This window comes from Labrus bergylta, chromosome 2, assembly GCF_963930695.1.
Source record: "Labrus bergylta chromosome 2, fLabBer1.1, whole genome shotgun sequence".
Classification (NCBI taxonomy): domain Eukaryota; kingdom Metazoa; phylum Chordata; class Actinopteri; order Labriformes; family Labridae; genus Labrus; species Labrus bergylta.
The window spans coordinates 17,886,247-17,902,653 of NC_089196.1; the positions used below are offsets into that span (position 1 = coordinate 17,886,247).

The 16,407-nt window shown below is 39.8% G+C and overlaps 1 protein-coding gene across 4 annotated transcripts in view; it reads right to left on the reverse strand.

Moving 5' to 3' along the window:
* smarca2 (SWI/SNF related, matrix associated, actin dependent regulator of chromatin, subfamily a, member 2) overlaps positions 1 to 15,980 on the reverse strand; it is a 62,431-nt gene extending 46,451 nt beyond the window's left edge. Inside the window, exons 1-10 of one of the 4 annotated variants that reach the window (XM_065947674.1) lie at positions 15,873 to 15,918; positions 15,699 to 15,777; positions 14,645 to 14,908; positions 13,841 to 13,970; positions 12,975 to 13,418; positions 11,277 to 11,378; positions 4,133 to 4,385; positions 2,398 to 2,524; positions 1,700 to 1,873; positions 455 to 628 (exon numbers count right to left, since the gene is read on the reverse strand). In XM_065947674.1, coding sequence (XP_065803746.1) covers positions 455 to 628; positions 1,700 to 1,873; positions 2,398 to 2,524; positions 4,133 to 4,385; positions 11,277 to 11,378; positions 12,975 to 13,418; positions 13,841 to 13,970; positions 14,645 to 14,878 — 1,638 coding nt within the window. In that variant the 5' untranslated portion in view covers positions 14,879 to 14,908; positions 15,699 to 15,777; positions 15,873 to 15,918. Of the gene's footprint in view, positions 1 to 454; positions 629 to 1,699; positions 1,874 to 2,397; positions 2,525 to 4,132; positions 4,386 to 11,276; positions 11,379 to 12,974; positions 13,419 to 13,840; positions 13,971 to 14,644; positions 14,909 to 15,698 lie in introns of all 4 variants that reach the window. The other 3 variants (XM_065947677.1, XM_065947671.1, XM_065947678.1) reach the window with 3 other exon arrangements.
* Positions 15,981 to 16,407: the final 427 nt, after the last annotated feature.

Consider the following 16,407-nt stretch of genomic DNA (forward strand, 5'->3'; position numbering starts at 1 on the left):
TGCTATCTGTTTTTAATTCAAAGTGTCTTGTATCTGCCAATGTCCTCAGTCTGTACTAGAAGAATAACAGGATTGGACTACAGCATCCCTTCAGTGTCACAGATTTGGTTTAACTCCAAAGGAAGGAAAACATTGAAAGACAAAAAAAAGGGAAACATAAAGATTGCTTTGAAGGTAGAAATGTCTTCCCTTTCATTTTATATTCAGTGTTTGAAATCTATGCTGTGTGTTTCATCTATTCAGACAATTCACTGCCATTAGTATATCTATATATGGTCAGTTAAACGTGTTACAAAATAATGTTGTTCTGACCTCCTGCAGATGCAAATTAAATTGACACAAAAACCTGCATAACTTTGAAGATAAAACATCTCAAGTGTTCTGCTCTTATGGCTGGAAAACCTTATTTTGCAAAGGTGCAACATAAAATATATGTGGACTTTTAGGTCCTCACCATCAGTCTCCTCATCCTCTCCTTCTCGATCCTCTCAGTCTCCTTCTTCTGTTCGCGCTCGGTGTTGGTGTGCCAGGTGGCGATAGCTCTGGTGAGTTTCTGCATTTTACCCGACACTGAGCGATGGTACTCCTTGAAGTCTTTAGCATGCTGAAGGATACTGTTGAGATATTCCTGAAAAAACAACACATGAAAAACAAGTTGAGGTATAAATATTATTTTGAAAGCAGAGCAAACAAGTAAGAATCACGGAGCGCTGCGCTGTCAGGCTCCACTTTAAACAAATTCATTTCAGCATGGATGGAGCGTTTGATGCTGTCGCTCTGAAACCGTCAACTTTTAGACATTGTTTAATTTTGTTTTGAGTGGGGATGCCCAGTGTCAAAAACAAGAATACTGATGTCCCTTTTTATGTGTTCCCTGTCTCTTCAGCTTAACTGCCAGTTGAAGCTTGAAGAAAACATCAGCTCAAAGTCAAAGTGATTGATGGTTGTGTTTGTATCATAAAGCACCTGTTTCCAAAGCATTCAAGGAAACCTGATGCTGCAGCTAGAATAACACATGTTGAAAAACAGTGCTGATGCTGTATTGGCTAAATACAAAGACTAATGTGGATGCAGTCTAAGGCCCTGTGTCCACCTAGCGTTTTTACCGGGCAGAAAAGCACTCGGAAGCACTTGCATGAAGCTTTTGTGCACTGATAAGAAGTGCAGCACGTCCTTCCTGTCTCTGTGACAACAGTCTGTTGACAACGGCCGCTGTATGACCTACACTTTTTACTGCATATTCTTTTAGATAATTTGTTTCCCGATAATATAAGGAGCGGATTTTCGTAGGCGGCAAAACTACAGGGTATATCATACATTTGGGAAAGAGTGCAGCTGACTTCAACAGCGTCTTTCTGAAAAGTTGAAAGATTTTCATCTTGAGCGCTCAGAGCGGCTACACAAAAAAGCTGTAGCGCTCACCAAAAAGAAGCTGGGGTTGTGCTTTTTCTCTAGATGCCCGCTTTCTGATGTGAACACTCATTGGAAACAATTGAAAAAAAGACGCTGGAGGCTCAGGAAAAAATGTCTAAGGGTTTGAGAGTGAAGCCAATGCTGAGATACTTTAAAATTCCTAGCAGTCGGTTCTGGTTCCAAAAGAAAATCCAATCCAACACCATCTAATGATCAGTTCTACTTTAGACCTTGAAATAAGGGTGTTAGACTGGATTTGTATCATACAAACTCCAATGTGCTTCACCTGATGTTTCTGTCTACGCTTCTTCTCCTGCTCCAGCTTCTGTTGTTTCTCCAGCTTCTCGGTCATACGAGCTTCCCTCAGCGTCTGCCGCTTGCTGCGTCTGTAAGCCTTGGAATTGAGGGCCGTCTCAAGAGTGGTGTCTCTCCTCATGCATGCCACCACATCCTGTCTCAGCTTAAGATAAAACAGGGGACATCCCATTTCCAGGTATTTGAAAACCGTAGAAACTTTACTCAAAGTTAATCTATACATTTTCAAAACGCAAAACAGTAGATAAATGAAACTGTTCTTTAGAATGCATAGTCAATGTATTTACTACATCAATGGCTTACAAGTTGGCTCTTTAAAGTATGGCAGTGAGAGGTTGCTAGAAGAAAATATTATAAATCTACAGGTGCTGCAAAGGCAGAAAACAAACATGTCATCCAACAGAATTAAATATTTTAAGTTACAAAATATGCAAAGTTATTGAGATTTATGTATTCGATGCCATTAAAACTAAAGAGAATAACTATCACCTCTCAACTTTTACAACAATTAAACTGTCAAAATATTCCATTTCAAATTAGTATCTTTGCATTATTTTACAGTATATAGTGTCTCATTGTAACTCTCGTTTTCTATCCTGAGGAATCCAAAATTTTTCAAAAAGAGAATTCTTATTCTGTTCTGTAACATGAAACATGACAGTTGTCTACCTGCCGCTGAAAGTTGAGCAGACGCAGTGCCTTGAGCTCCACTGTGGCTTTATTCCTCAGGTCGGGGGGCAGAGATCCTGGCAGACTTTCCAGCTCCTGAATTCGATGTGCTACCCGAGCCTGCAATCTGAGGTACATTATAAAGAAGGTAAACCATATAATAAATGCACATTTAGATTTTTAGCTTATTTTGTGAACAAAACCTCATCGGTCTGGGGGGTCCTCAGATTATTATTACTAAAATATTGCATAGTAGTTTCACCCAGGGTGCCGTAAGTTCAGATGTCATAATTGGACCGACAGGATGAAAAGAGGTCAGCTCTGTTTCTGAGCCTTTCCTGACCCCAGCAGCGTTTCAAGGCTGATCTGAGAGCAAGAGGAAGAGGCCATCAAAGCAAGCGCCTTGACGTTTTACGTAGACAAAAACAAGCCTGAGGGTCAAAGCTACTTCACAGCCTGTGGGACTTCATCATGTCTCCATCAGCTGTCTCTGTTTTGTTTTTTGTTTTTTTCTAAATGAACCAGTGGGCTCATATCGCAGACAATAACAGCAGGTTGTGATTGTGTATGCACAGCAATATTACCAATAACCATGTTGGACCAGAAAAAAAATGTTCTTCACATTATTAAGGCACTCTTTCATGTCTTGACGTGTTTTTATTAAATTCACAACATCAATCTGACTGGATGGGACCACATAATGATTTTCGCCTGTCTGTGAGAGACACACAAGTCATCGTCATAGGCCCCAAATCCCTCATCATATCCACCAATAACTTATCCCTCACCATCGCTGGCTCTACAGTGCTCCCTTCCCCCCCACATCCGTAACCTTGGTGTCATCTTCAACCAAACCCTCTCCTACGACAAACACATCACCAAAACAGCCTTTATCCACCTCAGAAACATCGCCCGCCTCCGCCCATCCCTCTCATTTTCAGCTGCCGAGACCCTCGCCCACGCATTCATCACCTCCAGATTAGACTACTGCAACAGTTTCCTCTACGGATCACCATCAAATTCACTCAAGAAGCTCCAATACATCCAGAACTCCGCTGCTCGTCTCCTCACACACTCCCGCACCAGAGACCACATCACCCCTGTTCTTCATGACCTCCACTGGCTCCCCATCCCCCAGCATATCAACTTCAAGCTCCTCATCCTCACTTATAAAAGCCCTTCACAACCTGGCTCCCCCCTACCTGTCTGAGCTTCTCCACCAGCGTACTCCCACCTGCACTCTCAGGTCTGCGGGTGCAAACCTGAGATTAATGCAATGATTCATTTGAAAACGTATACTAACATGTGGACTTGAATGGTTCTGTGTCTCTGCACTATTTGAGTACTGCAGAATTCCTATAGGTGCAGCATCATCAGCAGTACATTTTATAAAGTCGCCCAAACAACACAAAAACGGCTTAAAAAGCATCACTCGTGATTCCATGATCATAACATGGGAGCCTCTTGTAGGGAAGCTTCTTATAAATGAAGTAGCAAAACTGAAAGAGTGCAGAATAACTTTGAGAGCGGCACAGAACAATTAACAATAGCATAAGAAGGTTCATATTTTAGACTCTCTCTCTCTCTCTCTGATCACCTACAGAACATACAGACGCTACTCCCAACTCAGTCTCGAGAGGTAGAAGGTGAGTGCAGATCATTCACCAGTTGATTGATCTTAACTTCTGATATTGATGTACCGGTAGGTTTTAAAATAGGTTATAGATTTAAATACCTGTACTCCCTCTCTTGAAGGATCCCCACAGGGTCCAAGCCCTGTGGTTTCTGAATAGGTGTGATGCGGTTCTGTTTCTGCTGTATCTGGAGCATGGGGGACACCTGCTGCCCAGGAGGCTGGGGGTTCACTGAGCTGCCTGGCATGGGTCCAGCTGGCACAGCGGAGGCCGGAGGGGGAGCAGGAGACGGACGTCCACTGGCAACAGGGGTGACATGCTTCTGAATGTTGGCTTGATTTTCACCACCCTGACCTAGAAAGAAAAGGCTCTGTCCGTTAATTGGTCAATTCACAGAGTTGTTTCGATATTGATGTTGTATGCATTCATTGTAGAATTTCCTCCCAGCAACAGAGGAAGCAATTTTTAAATCTGAAACCAAAACATGGTGTTGTGGTAAAACATGTTTGCCTGTTTTTGTTTTATTTCAAAGCCATTATAAAAAAAACTCTACCACCTCGGCAACCAATATTTCAGTTTGAAGGTTTGGCTGAACACGTAATGTTGACCCCAGTATTTTTCTCGTTTTCACACATAGTAAACTGCACATTAAATGATTCGTCTGTCACCTGCCTTTTTTGAACCTTGGTAATCCTTTGTGACCTACAGAAGACTAGGATGTCAATAAATAGACCTTTAAGAAGGAACAGTACTTATAATCAAATGACGGACAATAACTTTCCATCAGGGACCCTAATGAAAGCATCAAAAGTTTGTTAGAAATTATTTTAAAACCACAAAATAAAATTTGAAGCAAGAAAAACAGGAACTGAAAATAACTGTTTACCTGACTTTGATATTGAAGACTTCGATGTCTCATCCTACTGGGAATTGATTTCACAATAACATTAATTAAACAATTAATTTGGGGATGTATTTAATCTTTGGAGCAGAAAATAATGTGGGCACCTTCAAAGCCTGAGCTGTTACATCAAGTTTGATCTCAACCTGAGATTGCAGCATCTTACTACACTACCTCATGCAGCTTCAGGGAATTGACTTTGGTCTCCTATCAAAGAGAATCTGATGTAAGACTACACATCAAACAGCAGGGTGTGTCCCAGTTAGTCTGAAAAACTGATGTGTTGAATGAAAAGGTGTGTTGAAAGTTACAACTAATGAAGCCCACTATGACTTCAGTCCACCCCTGCTGTTAAATGCTAAGCTAGGACAAGGACTCCCCTTACCCCCCTTTTTAAACCGTGTAGTAGACCTACTGTAAGTGTTTAATTAAGAGCGTTGAAGGAAAATAGATTTATTTAGAGTTTTTACTGATTTTAAATGCCAATACATTTGTCTCAAGAGAAGGAGACATCTGCAGATAACCACCCCAAAAAGCTGAGCTAATGTAAGCAGCACCTTAGCTGGCAACCTCTACTGACCTCCTGTGTTTTTTTTGACAAATTAAAGAGATTTTTAAAACCAAGCTACTTTTTTATGTAGCCGGATATGCCAATATGTAACTTTTCCACCATAAAATAAGGGCTTGTAAATCAATCTAACAGCGTAATCGCATAGCGGCTTGCTGCCTCAATATTCCACTATGTAAGTTTGTGACAGCGAGCCGCGGTCGTCGCGGTCATCTCACGAGAGGTACGTGCTGCTTTACGGCACTAGTTTACAAGTCCTCGGAGTTAGCCAAGACTGTAAATATTAGGAGTAAGCCCGTCTCCGTACTGCTTGATGCAGGATAAGAGGAAAAGCACGTTGACGAATGAAGCGAGAGTGACCGAACAAGAGGCCAGACTAGAGTAAATATTGGAGAGGCTTTTACACATTGGAGAGAGCTTCAGGACACGGTGGGCTGTAAGTCCAATACCGAGCTGGCACTGCTGCTGTTGAACTGGTGAGTAATATGCTCGTTATAAATGTTGTCTTATTTCTTTTCATCATAATTATCAGTGGTTTCAACACAAACCCATTCAGTCTATATCATATAACGACAAGAATGTCAGAATAACGTTACTGTCCCCTGATGATGAGTTAACGACGCATGCTAACCTTATATGTAGAGTTACTTGGGCAGACTTTGACTGATGCACGGCGAAAAAAGTTGTCGACACATTAGCGGGTGGTTGAAAGCCAAGTCAGCTCACGTCTGCAGAAGTTTAGCCCGTAGCATGATAATATAGACAGCATATTGTCCCGGGTTCAGGTTACAATAGCTCCGACTGCTAATTATCTGAGCAGCGTGTATGCAAAGTTTCTCGTGTTGAAACTAATGTTACTGTACATACTCTGCACAGTTGTATCAACCAGCATAATGACTTTGAACTTTCTTCCAGCTTTCTAAAAAGGCGATCAGTATCATCTCCAGCAACAAATGCAGCCTACAACCCTGCCAGAGTCTTACAGTCAGACCGCGACAGGTATGTTTTCATGGAGTAATGTTATCTAAAAACATACTGTCATTGAATGGTAAAATGTAATATTCTACTTGTCTTTTGATTCGAGAATTATGTGTTTGCTGTCCAAGGTGTTCAGCTCCTGAATGAGGAAGAGGAGGAGGCTGATGTCTTGTAATCCAGGTAAATTTGACTTACATCTCAAACACACAAATATATTTTTCGCAGATCACCTTCCAGTCATGCAAATGCTTGTATTTGTAATTATTTTCACACAAACACATTTCCACTTTTTTTCAAATCAACAATGGCTGCATGATGCATCAATGCTATTTAGGACCATTACAAAATGTATTTGAAATGGCACACTGCATTTATATTTTGACTTTTTCTATCTCTCCAGCTGATTTTCAAGCTGAGGACTCTGCTCACCTTTATGTTATTTTGTGCAGTATGAAGTGGAAGTGAGAAGTATGTCACTAACAGAGCAGGTTCTTTTCTATCTGCCTTTCTACCCAACAGGACAACTTCAGATTTGGAGAACTTCCAAAAGCACTCCCTTATGTATGCAGAGAAGCAGTTTGGTCACAGCCCACCTGTATACAGAACACTGACCTTGCTTGCAGCTTCTGATTATAACCACCAGAACCGCCGACTTCCTGCTCAAAACCGTGATGGATACAAGATGTAAGTATTTAGTATAACAGTTGTCTAACATACAAATGTATTGTTGCTGTTACCTAAACAGTTTTGAAAATATGAAACCACTCAAATACAAAATAATGTTATTGTCCAAGGTCCTGAAGTTGCTGCAATATAAATCAAAGAGCTGGAGTGTGAACGTCTTGAAAGAGACAAGACTATGGCCATTGATGTAAAAGAGAATTTGAAGATGAACGGGCCTTTCTACAAAACAGAGTCTGGTGCTGATGATCAGCAGGCACTGTGCATCATCAGAGCTCAGGTCCATCATAACAAAGCTCCAGGATAATGTAGACCCCCCCCGCCCCCCCCAAGCAGCTGAATGTGTGAATAAGTGCCCAAATGTGCTTTAGATTGTATTTGTATAGAAAGTCAATGTTTGTCTAATAAATAACTATTTTATCTTGATCTCTTGTTGCTGTTGTTGTTGCTGTTGCTGTTGTTCTGCCCAATGGTGATCGCTTGAAACCTTGATAATGTTTTTGTTGTTTGGTAAATATAAAGAAGAAGATAGAACTAAAAATCAGTGGGCAATGCACACAATTACTAATTGTTATAACCATTACCAGTACAGGTCAATTACAGGTACTAAATGCAATCACAACAACAGAGTAGAAGGAAAGGATATCTGTTTTATTATGTATACTGGTCAAAACAAAAGACTTCAAGGAACTCAACATACAAACTCAACTTTTAATGGCACAAAAATACCGAACAAAGCCACAACAGGTGAGTGTACAAGTCTGTAAGACACATTTCTACACAAGGCAACACACCCTGTAGCAAGGATACTGTACTTGGGAAAGCATCTCTGATTTCTGAATCTGTTTCCCTCTCCCAAGCAGCCATGCTATCATAACACACATTGTCTATATGCTGCAGGCTTGTGATGCTGCTCCACTCCAGGCTCCTGCTCATCACTGATGACAAGTTGAAGTTTAGGTTGAATCCTGGAATAAAAGGAAAACCGATGTTGAAAAACAAAAACCTCATACACTTATTACATATACATGGTCGCAGACTAGTTATAATATTGCCCAAACAAGTCGGTATTATGATCCTTCTCACGTCTAATGGGAAAGCAACTATTAGATGACAGAATGAACATCCTTGCAGATTATGTATAACAGATTTAGACATAACGTGAGGCTGCATCATTTCCGGTGTCATCATTGTCTCACGTTTAGCAGCTTTACCGGGAGCAGAAAGTCAACACAAGTTATGTTTCCGGTTTGCAAACAAATAGATTAATATATCCATCTTACGTTGTCTCCAAAAAGTTTATAACTTTACAAACCGATAACTAGCATGTATGCATGTAGCTATTTAGCTACGGCCTATAGATATCATGGTAACAGTTGAATACACATACTCATACTAAACATCGGACTGCAGACATCCAGGTTTTACCTGTACGTTTTGAGTCGACATGGTTCTTTATCTTCTCATGGCGTCTGTGCCGGCTTCTTCACCCTCTGCTTGTCAACAAATTGTTGACGTTGTATCAGATGGGAAGCGTAACCGTTTTACGACAGTGCAGTTGCAGTCAGAGACCTGCTGTTGGCGCCAAAGTAAACCAGAACTGAAAAGTTACATATTGGGGCTTTAAAAGTAAAAGCATTTACCTTTTTATAACCTTTTTGTGGCTTAAAAGTATATTGTAAAGTACTTGTTATTTTGCTGTGTAAATGAATAACTACCCTTTTTTTGAAGACATTTGTGTTAAAATTGACTGAGAGCAGTGTTAATAACTGAGCATGTAAGTAAACTAGATCCTACAACCTTGTTTCTTCGATTGTTAGTCAGAACACATTTTGATTGGGTGAGACCAGTAGGTGACTGTAGTCAAGGACTCTACAGCACTCTAACATTGAAAGGCGTGAAGAGCAGATCACATCATTACTTTCCGAATTCATTTCTTTAAGTTTTGCTTAATCTTCTTTTGGATCTTACTTTTAACTATATTTTCATATATATAGTTTTCTCTGTGATTGTTAATGATTGGTTTGGTGATTTCTAAATGTTCTATTTTAATGTATCTGATGTGAATGGAAATTGTTTTCCTTTTTTTGTGTACTTTTTCTGGTGTGCTTTTGGTTTGGTCTTGTGATTTTCCTTTCAGAGGCTGGGCGTGACTTATGGGGTGCTTGAGCTCTCTGCAATCACACACCTGATCGTCAGCACTAATAACCGGCTGCTGCATTTATACCCTGGTTAAACCTCTCCCAAGCTGCCAGATTAATTCCGCCTACATGGACCAGCTTTTCAAGTGTTACAGACTTCGTAAACCTTTTGTGCTTTTTGAATTTTCCATCTCTGGCTCATAACCCTTGTCTTCTTTTATTCCCAGTGCCTCCTACTAACGAGCTCCAGTGTCTCACCACCCAGCCTCTCGCTCAAGCCTCACCAGCTTTAACCAGCCCCACTACCTACTCCATGACTTCAGCCTCAAGTCTACCAGTATCCCTTTCTGCCATTACAATAAATATCCCTCATGCCCACTACCCTGTCTTGCTTTTGGGTCCACTGAAATACCTTTTGAAGGTATAACAGTCTCTTTTTCTCTTTGTCTTGATGCTTTGAGGTCTTGTGTGAAGGACTTTGAATTGGCTTGTTGCTGCAATGTGATATAGAAATAAACTTGCATTGCTTTGCCTTTAAGCTTTCATCCAAATAAGGAAACTGCCCAAACTAATATGACACTGTGAAACAGAACACATTTTACATATTTATATAAATTTGTTGGTCACCTGGAGAAAAAAAACACTATACGAACCACAAAAAAAAAAAAAACCTTTCTCCCTTTTATTATCGCTTGGAAGCGATATATTGATGACGTGTTTCTACTTTGGAAAGGACCTAAATCCACTCTTTTTGAATTTTTACAGTTTTTTAAAAGGTAATTTTGCAGGTCTGAAATTCACACTTAACTACAGCCTTGAAGAAATCAATTTCCTTGACATAAAAGTAAGTAAAAAAGATAATGTCCCCTCCTCGTCTCTGCACACCAAACCTACAGACCATAACACACTTCTCCATGCGGCAAGTTTTCATCCAATTCCTCTTAAAAAAAAAGTCTACCAGTAAGCCAACTTGTTAGACTGAAAAGAATCTGTGCTGTCCCTGAACAATATGAAAATAGCAAAGCAGAGATGTTGGAAAAAATGTAGGGAAAGAAATTACCACAAACATTGGCTTGTAAATGCAGAGAACAAGGTGGATTCAAAGAGCAGAGAGGCATATATGCCCACTAACAAATCTTTTAAATCCAAGCCACACCTTGTCTACTGCACTACATTTACCCCTAAACACATCAAACACATCAAAGATATCATTTTAAAACACTGGCACGTTCTTCAAAATGATCCACAATTACAAAGTGTTTTTAACGACCCACCTATGGTGACCTTTAAAAGAGGCAGAAATATAAGGGACAAAATAGTCCGGGCATTTGAACCCTCTGAAAACCATAATGATAAACTTCTGTTAAGTCCTATCCAAGGTCATTTTAAGTGTGGTACCTGCATTAACTGCCAATATACCAAAAACCTCAAATATTTTAATCACCCTATCAATGGAAAAACTATTAATATTAAGGATTTTATTACATGCAAATCAAAAAATGTGGTGTATATGATTCAATGTCCTTGTGGTAAAATATATGTAGGTGAAACTTCCCGCTCTCTTAAAGAACGGATCACTGAACACAGGAGTGCTATTAAAAGGAAAGACATCAACAGCCCTGTTGCAAGACATTTTAATGAAGCAAAAAACCCCATCTCCTCTCTTTTTTTCATGGCATAGAAGCCATCAAACTTAATCCAAGAGGTGGTAATATTAACTTTATCAGGAAAAAAAGCTTGTTAATAAAGTTGATTTTCTTACTACTAAGTGTTGCTGAAGCATTTTGACCTCTTCTACACATTTTATAAGAAAATCTTACTTTCAGTTTATTTTACATATTTCAAAACACATCTTTGAAAACTATATTCAATTTCTCCGAATAAGTAGGCCAGTAGTTTGGCAGATCTTACTCACTGGACGTTGAACTCTGAAGCTCAAAAGGTGTAGCATATTAACCTTTACAGTGCTTACTTACCATCAGACCAAGGCTTGGGTCCTGTGCTCTGATTATGTCCTTGCATGGCTGGGGTAGGGCAGAGACTTGTCTGGGAACCACCCATAGGTGCCATTGGCATACCTTTCAACACAGCAATGGGTCATATTTTAAAATGTATCTGCTGCAATTTTCTCTGAGCCTTTTTTGTGGATCTCTGATGAGATAGTAGATTATTTTTGCAAAAAAGGTGATTTAATTCCCCTCCTTGTTTGTTTGTTGTATCTTACACATGTCCTCTGACCTGTCAAGAAAACTGCTACAGTTCAATGTTTTTAACTACGTTTCCCTGTTTTTGTGCTAACTATAAGCAGATTAAATTTAGGATGTGGACAGTTGTTCTGACAAAACAAATACTCTGTATACTGATCAATGTGAGAATAGCCTTTAGCTGTAGCCCTTTTTAAATTCATGTTCCTCATATCAAATGATTAGCACATACCTTTCAGATCTTTTTTTGTCCATTTTTAAGCCTCCCCTAGAAACCCTAATGCCTTTCATAAAATCATGTTTTAATAAAAGCAATATAAATACCATGTAGGAGAAATCTGAACTCAGAATGTTATTTGCATGCGAGAACCTCCGTAACACAGAGTACTTGCATAGTATTCCATTTATTATTATATTATAGGACTTTCACACTTACAGAAAACTCTATGTACGTGTGAACGCAAACAGCCACATTTATCACTTGGACACCCGGAGATTCTCCTGCCAGACACCTAGCACACAGCAAGTCCGAGTGAGCTGATGTGAGAACACAGCAGGATTTTACCCGGATAAATCACCTTCAGCCAATGGGAGGGGGGAGTGACGTTTATATCCTGTGACTGCTGCACGGTGCTTATTGAGTGTATGCCAATACGATCTCCATGCGCGTAAAAAAAGAGCTGCATTACGTTTTCTGTTCGTCAGTATGTTGTTCTCCGCTCTTTCGTGCGTGTGATTCTGTTGAACTACACGTAGCATTGATATAAAGGCAAATATTGTTGTTATAGCGTCATATAGCCAACATTGTTGCTTCATCCTCTACTTTTCTCGTTACTTACTTTACTCGTTTTTGTTTTTTTTACTTTACACCTTACCACGTGTACAGCCAGGTCAGGAGAATATTTTCCTCCTTTTCAGGAGTGCATCTTTGAAAACGGCTTTAAATTACATAGACTACTATTTTTAAGTCAATGTTTTCCTAAATTTACAGGCTGATATATTTCTAAATATAAGTAGATTTCTGGAAGGATTTTACCATGAAAGCATATTGGAGATAGGAAAATGTGTATTATTGATGATATAATTACAACTGCCTTGCTCATCTTGTCAAAGCAAGCTGCCACACTGTCCATGGCAGACTACACCAACTGCCAGGTGACATTACAGATGTGGACGCTCTCAGGTCAAATTCTTGGCAGCACTGAGATATGAAACATCTGTGTTTACATGTGGCCTGGCACACATGTCATGGAGGAAACAGAGCTTATATTAAAGTGTCAAGTGAGTTAAGATCAGTTGGATCTAATTGTGTAGTCACCTAAAAATGCAACCTTATTCTTGTTTTAATATTTTATAAGTTGTATTTTAAGCTTACAGAACCCATCACTGTTATAAGAACACAACAATATAGATGCACTCAATAATAACAAAACAACCACTAACACTAACTAATGAACTGTGTCAGCTCACCTGGAGGCCTGTTGTAAGGACTGGCACCAGGGGCCTGTTGCTGCTGCTGCTGCTGCTGCTGCTGCTGCTGTTGTTGTTGTTGTTGTTGCTGTTGCTGTTGCTGATGTGGATGTTGCTGCTGTTGCATTGTGGGTAGACTCCTCTTGCCCTGAACAGCCAGTTGGAGGTTTTCAGGCAGAGGTTGACCACGCCCAAGGATCTTGTAGGCCAGGATCTGAGCTCTGAGCTGCTGAAGCTGAACTGGACTAAAGGCAGAAGGGCCTCGCCCCTGCTGGCTCATGTTAGGCATGGCACCCTGCGGATCCATGGACATCATAGGACCTGACTGGGTGGGAGGCATGTGTGGCGGTGTGGGTCCCCCACCACCACCACCTCCACCTCCTGACATGGGACTTGAAGAATGCTCATGGACACTCATGGGAGAAGGATGGGGTGACATGTATCCTACAGGGGACAGGAAGGTGTTTCAATACATCCACATAATTCACATTAAGCCAATGTTTCTCAACCTGGGGGTCCAAGCTCAAATAAGAGGTTGTAAGTAAAATCTAAGGGGTCTAGTTTATTACTAAGATATAAAGAATGAAAAAAACATATACATACAAATAAAACTTGAGTCTGGTTAACTTTTTTTCTTTTTTATGTTTTTCTTGATTTTTTTCTCTTCTTGAAACAAAAGTATTAAATTAAAAACATTTTAGAAATTACTCATTTTACATCATTGTCATTTTTTATTTGTAGTTGTAAACCTACCTTTGAAGAGGTTAAGTTTAAGTTCATTTTAAAGAAGGGAGCTACTGCCTTTAAGAACTAATCAGGTTTCTTATTTTCTTTCAGTTTAAGAACAAAGTGGGAATGTAATGTACCTTGGCTGTGCTGGTCCAAAGGACTCTGTGGAGGCCCCATACCGCTATGCAGAGATCTCATCCCCACACCTTTCATATGACCAAAGTGCATCGCGTCTCCCATGGTTTTATCGTTCATCCCCTCCATGGTCTGAAAAAGCACAAAACATTTCAATATCAGTATTAGAATTGGGTAAATGTATTTTTTCTAAGAGCTGTACTCTCTAAAGCATCCCTGAAATCACAAAAGAAAAAAATAAATCTAACCCTACTCAGAGAAAAAAAGACAGTTCCTTTTCTTTATGTCACTCGAGCAAAAAGTGACTTGTTGGATTTCACAAACACATTTCTGGACTGTAAGAACTTGGAATATTCAGTTGTAATATTCTCTCTTTTATCCAGACATTAATGGATTTTAAAAGGCAAATGATTAAGGTATGGCACAACCCTACACCTTTCATAATAAGCACAAGCACAACACAAAAACTATAAAAACATTAATTAAAAATTAACTATTGTTGCCTTCTGGAGCACAAACTATGTCACAGAGACTTAATATAAAACCTTAAATAATTTTGTATTTCTGATCTCGAACTTATTGTTGTGTATCACATAATATTTTGCATGTACTAAGGCAATTTATCTGCAATAATCCAATAAGTTTAAGTATTGTTCTGGCAGGTTGTATTAGTCATGCTCTTGTCACAAAATAAACTGTGATGACTAAACATGGCTTAGAAATCCCAGAGTTATAAAACAACTCAATACTGCCCCTGTGCAGATTTGACATAAAAACACTATGAAGTAACAGTAAGCACACGGTACCTTGTGCATAGGATACATTGCGTCCTGAGAGTATTCATTCTGTCCCTGGCCCTGCATGCCATGAGGTGCGTTGGGTGTTCCCGGTCCAGGACTTGGTCCCATCATACTATGGACTGAGCCTGGTGAGGGGTCGGGTCCAGGACTAGGGCCCAAGATAGGCCCTGGGGACAGACCAGCCCCCGGAGAGGGGCCAGGATGGGACATACCACCAGAAGTGTCTGAGGGGGTGGACATCTACTGAACTGCTGGAAGGACTCCAGACAGCTTCAGGAAAAAAAAAAAAAAGTATTTTAAAAGAGTATTTTAACGGTAATTATTAATATCTTTGTACAAAGGCAGATAAAATCTTGTTTTATTGGACAGGATTATGAAGTCGCCTATAGATGCACATATTCCTTTATTAAAATAATGAAAATAATCTAAGAAACATTCTGGTGGAATTATATAGAAATTAAGGGGGTCTGTTGAACAATTACAACAACAAATACAAATCTGTAATGTTATTCTCACACTTTAAGAATACTTAGTACTAGTATTAGCGACATTTGTTACATATACTGTAAAACATAAACACAGGTTTGTGACTGGTACCCAGATACGGGTGATCAGCTGACACTGTTTACACGCATAGACTCATCTCTGTTATCCTCCAGGAGAAATGTCAAAACACAGGGTCTCTCTACAAATCAATAAACAACACAATAATTTTGCAGAACACAAATATGATATAATATTCGGACCATTCTTCCTGTACATGTACAGTAACGTTAGCTGGGTTACTTTCACTCTGCAGGACTAACTCTGATTGGATCATGGCTTCCCCCAAAAAAAAAAAACCCTGGTAGCCATCACGGATGTGCAGACAAACATCTTAACTTTTAAGTAGAAGTCAAGCGCCTGACATGAACCTTAAGAGCAATTCAAGCGGCATATATAGACTTAAGTGTCAAACTGAGATGCGAGGACCACACCAGGAACGACAACCGGGACATTTTGTGAAGACTTGTCTGCATCGCTCGACCGTAAAAGGAAGTCCTGCTAACAGTTAGCTTACATTAGTTAGCATAGCAATTAGCCTGCTAGCTGGTCCGGGAGGCGCTGGCTTTTGGTTACAAAAATCTTCAGCTAGCGACCTGTCTCCGCGTCAGAAAGTTTGGACAGTTAGCTTACACACTAAGTAGAAACATATCCGTATTAATCGAAAATGAAGCGCTGTTGGTCATTTTACCTTTCGGCTAAACTGTAACTGCACTCAAATCAGGTAAAATATATTATGTTTCTTCAAAATATGACTGCTGTCTATAAGTTCACTCCCCCTTTGCTGTTGTACATGTTAAACATTCCGTCGAGTCGCCCATTACTGATTTGTCAGTGTTGCCGGAAGTCCCGTCTACCTTCGCAGTGATTGGCTGTGGTAGTCGCCAATCATCTCGTGTTGCTTTTTGGGCGTGTTCGCTGCTTTATAAGCGTTACTGTAACTTCTAGAGCAGGGGGTCTCCAACCTTTTCTTCATCTGAGAGATACTCTGAAAAAAAAAAAATGGAAGTGGTCAAGAGCTACTTGCATCAGATCGCTTGCATTTATTTACATAGCACACATCAGTTGGATTAAGCTGCTGTTTGTACACGTGTGAAATTGCAATAAACCAATGCTTATCAATAATCTTAAATTCACATCAAGGTCCAAGAAAAAAAAAAAGGAATATTTTTGCACTTCTTATTGTGCCACATAGTAAGATATGTTGCTGAAAATTCACATCAATG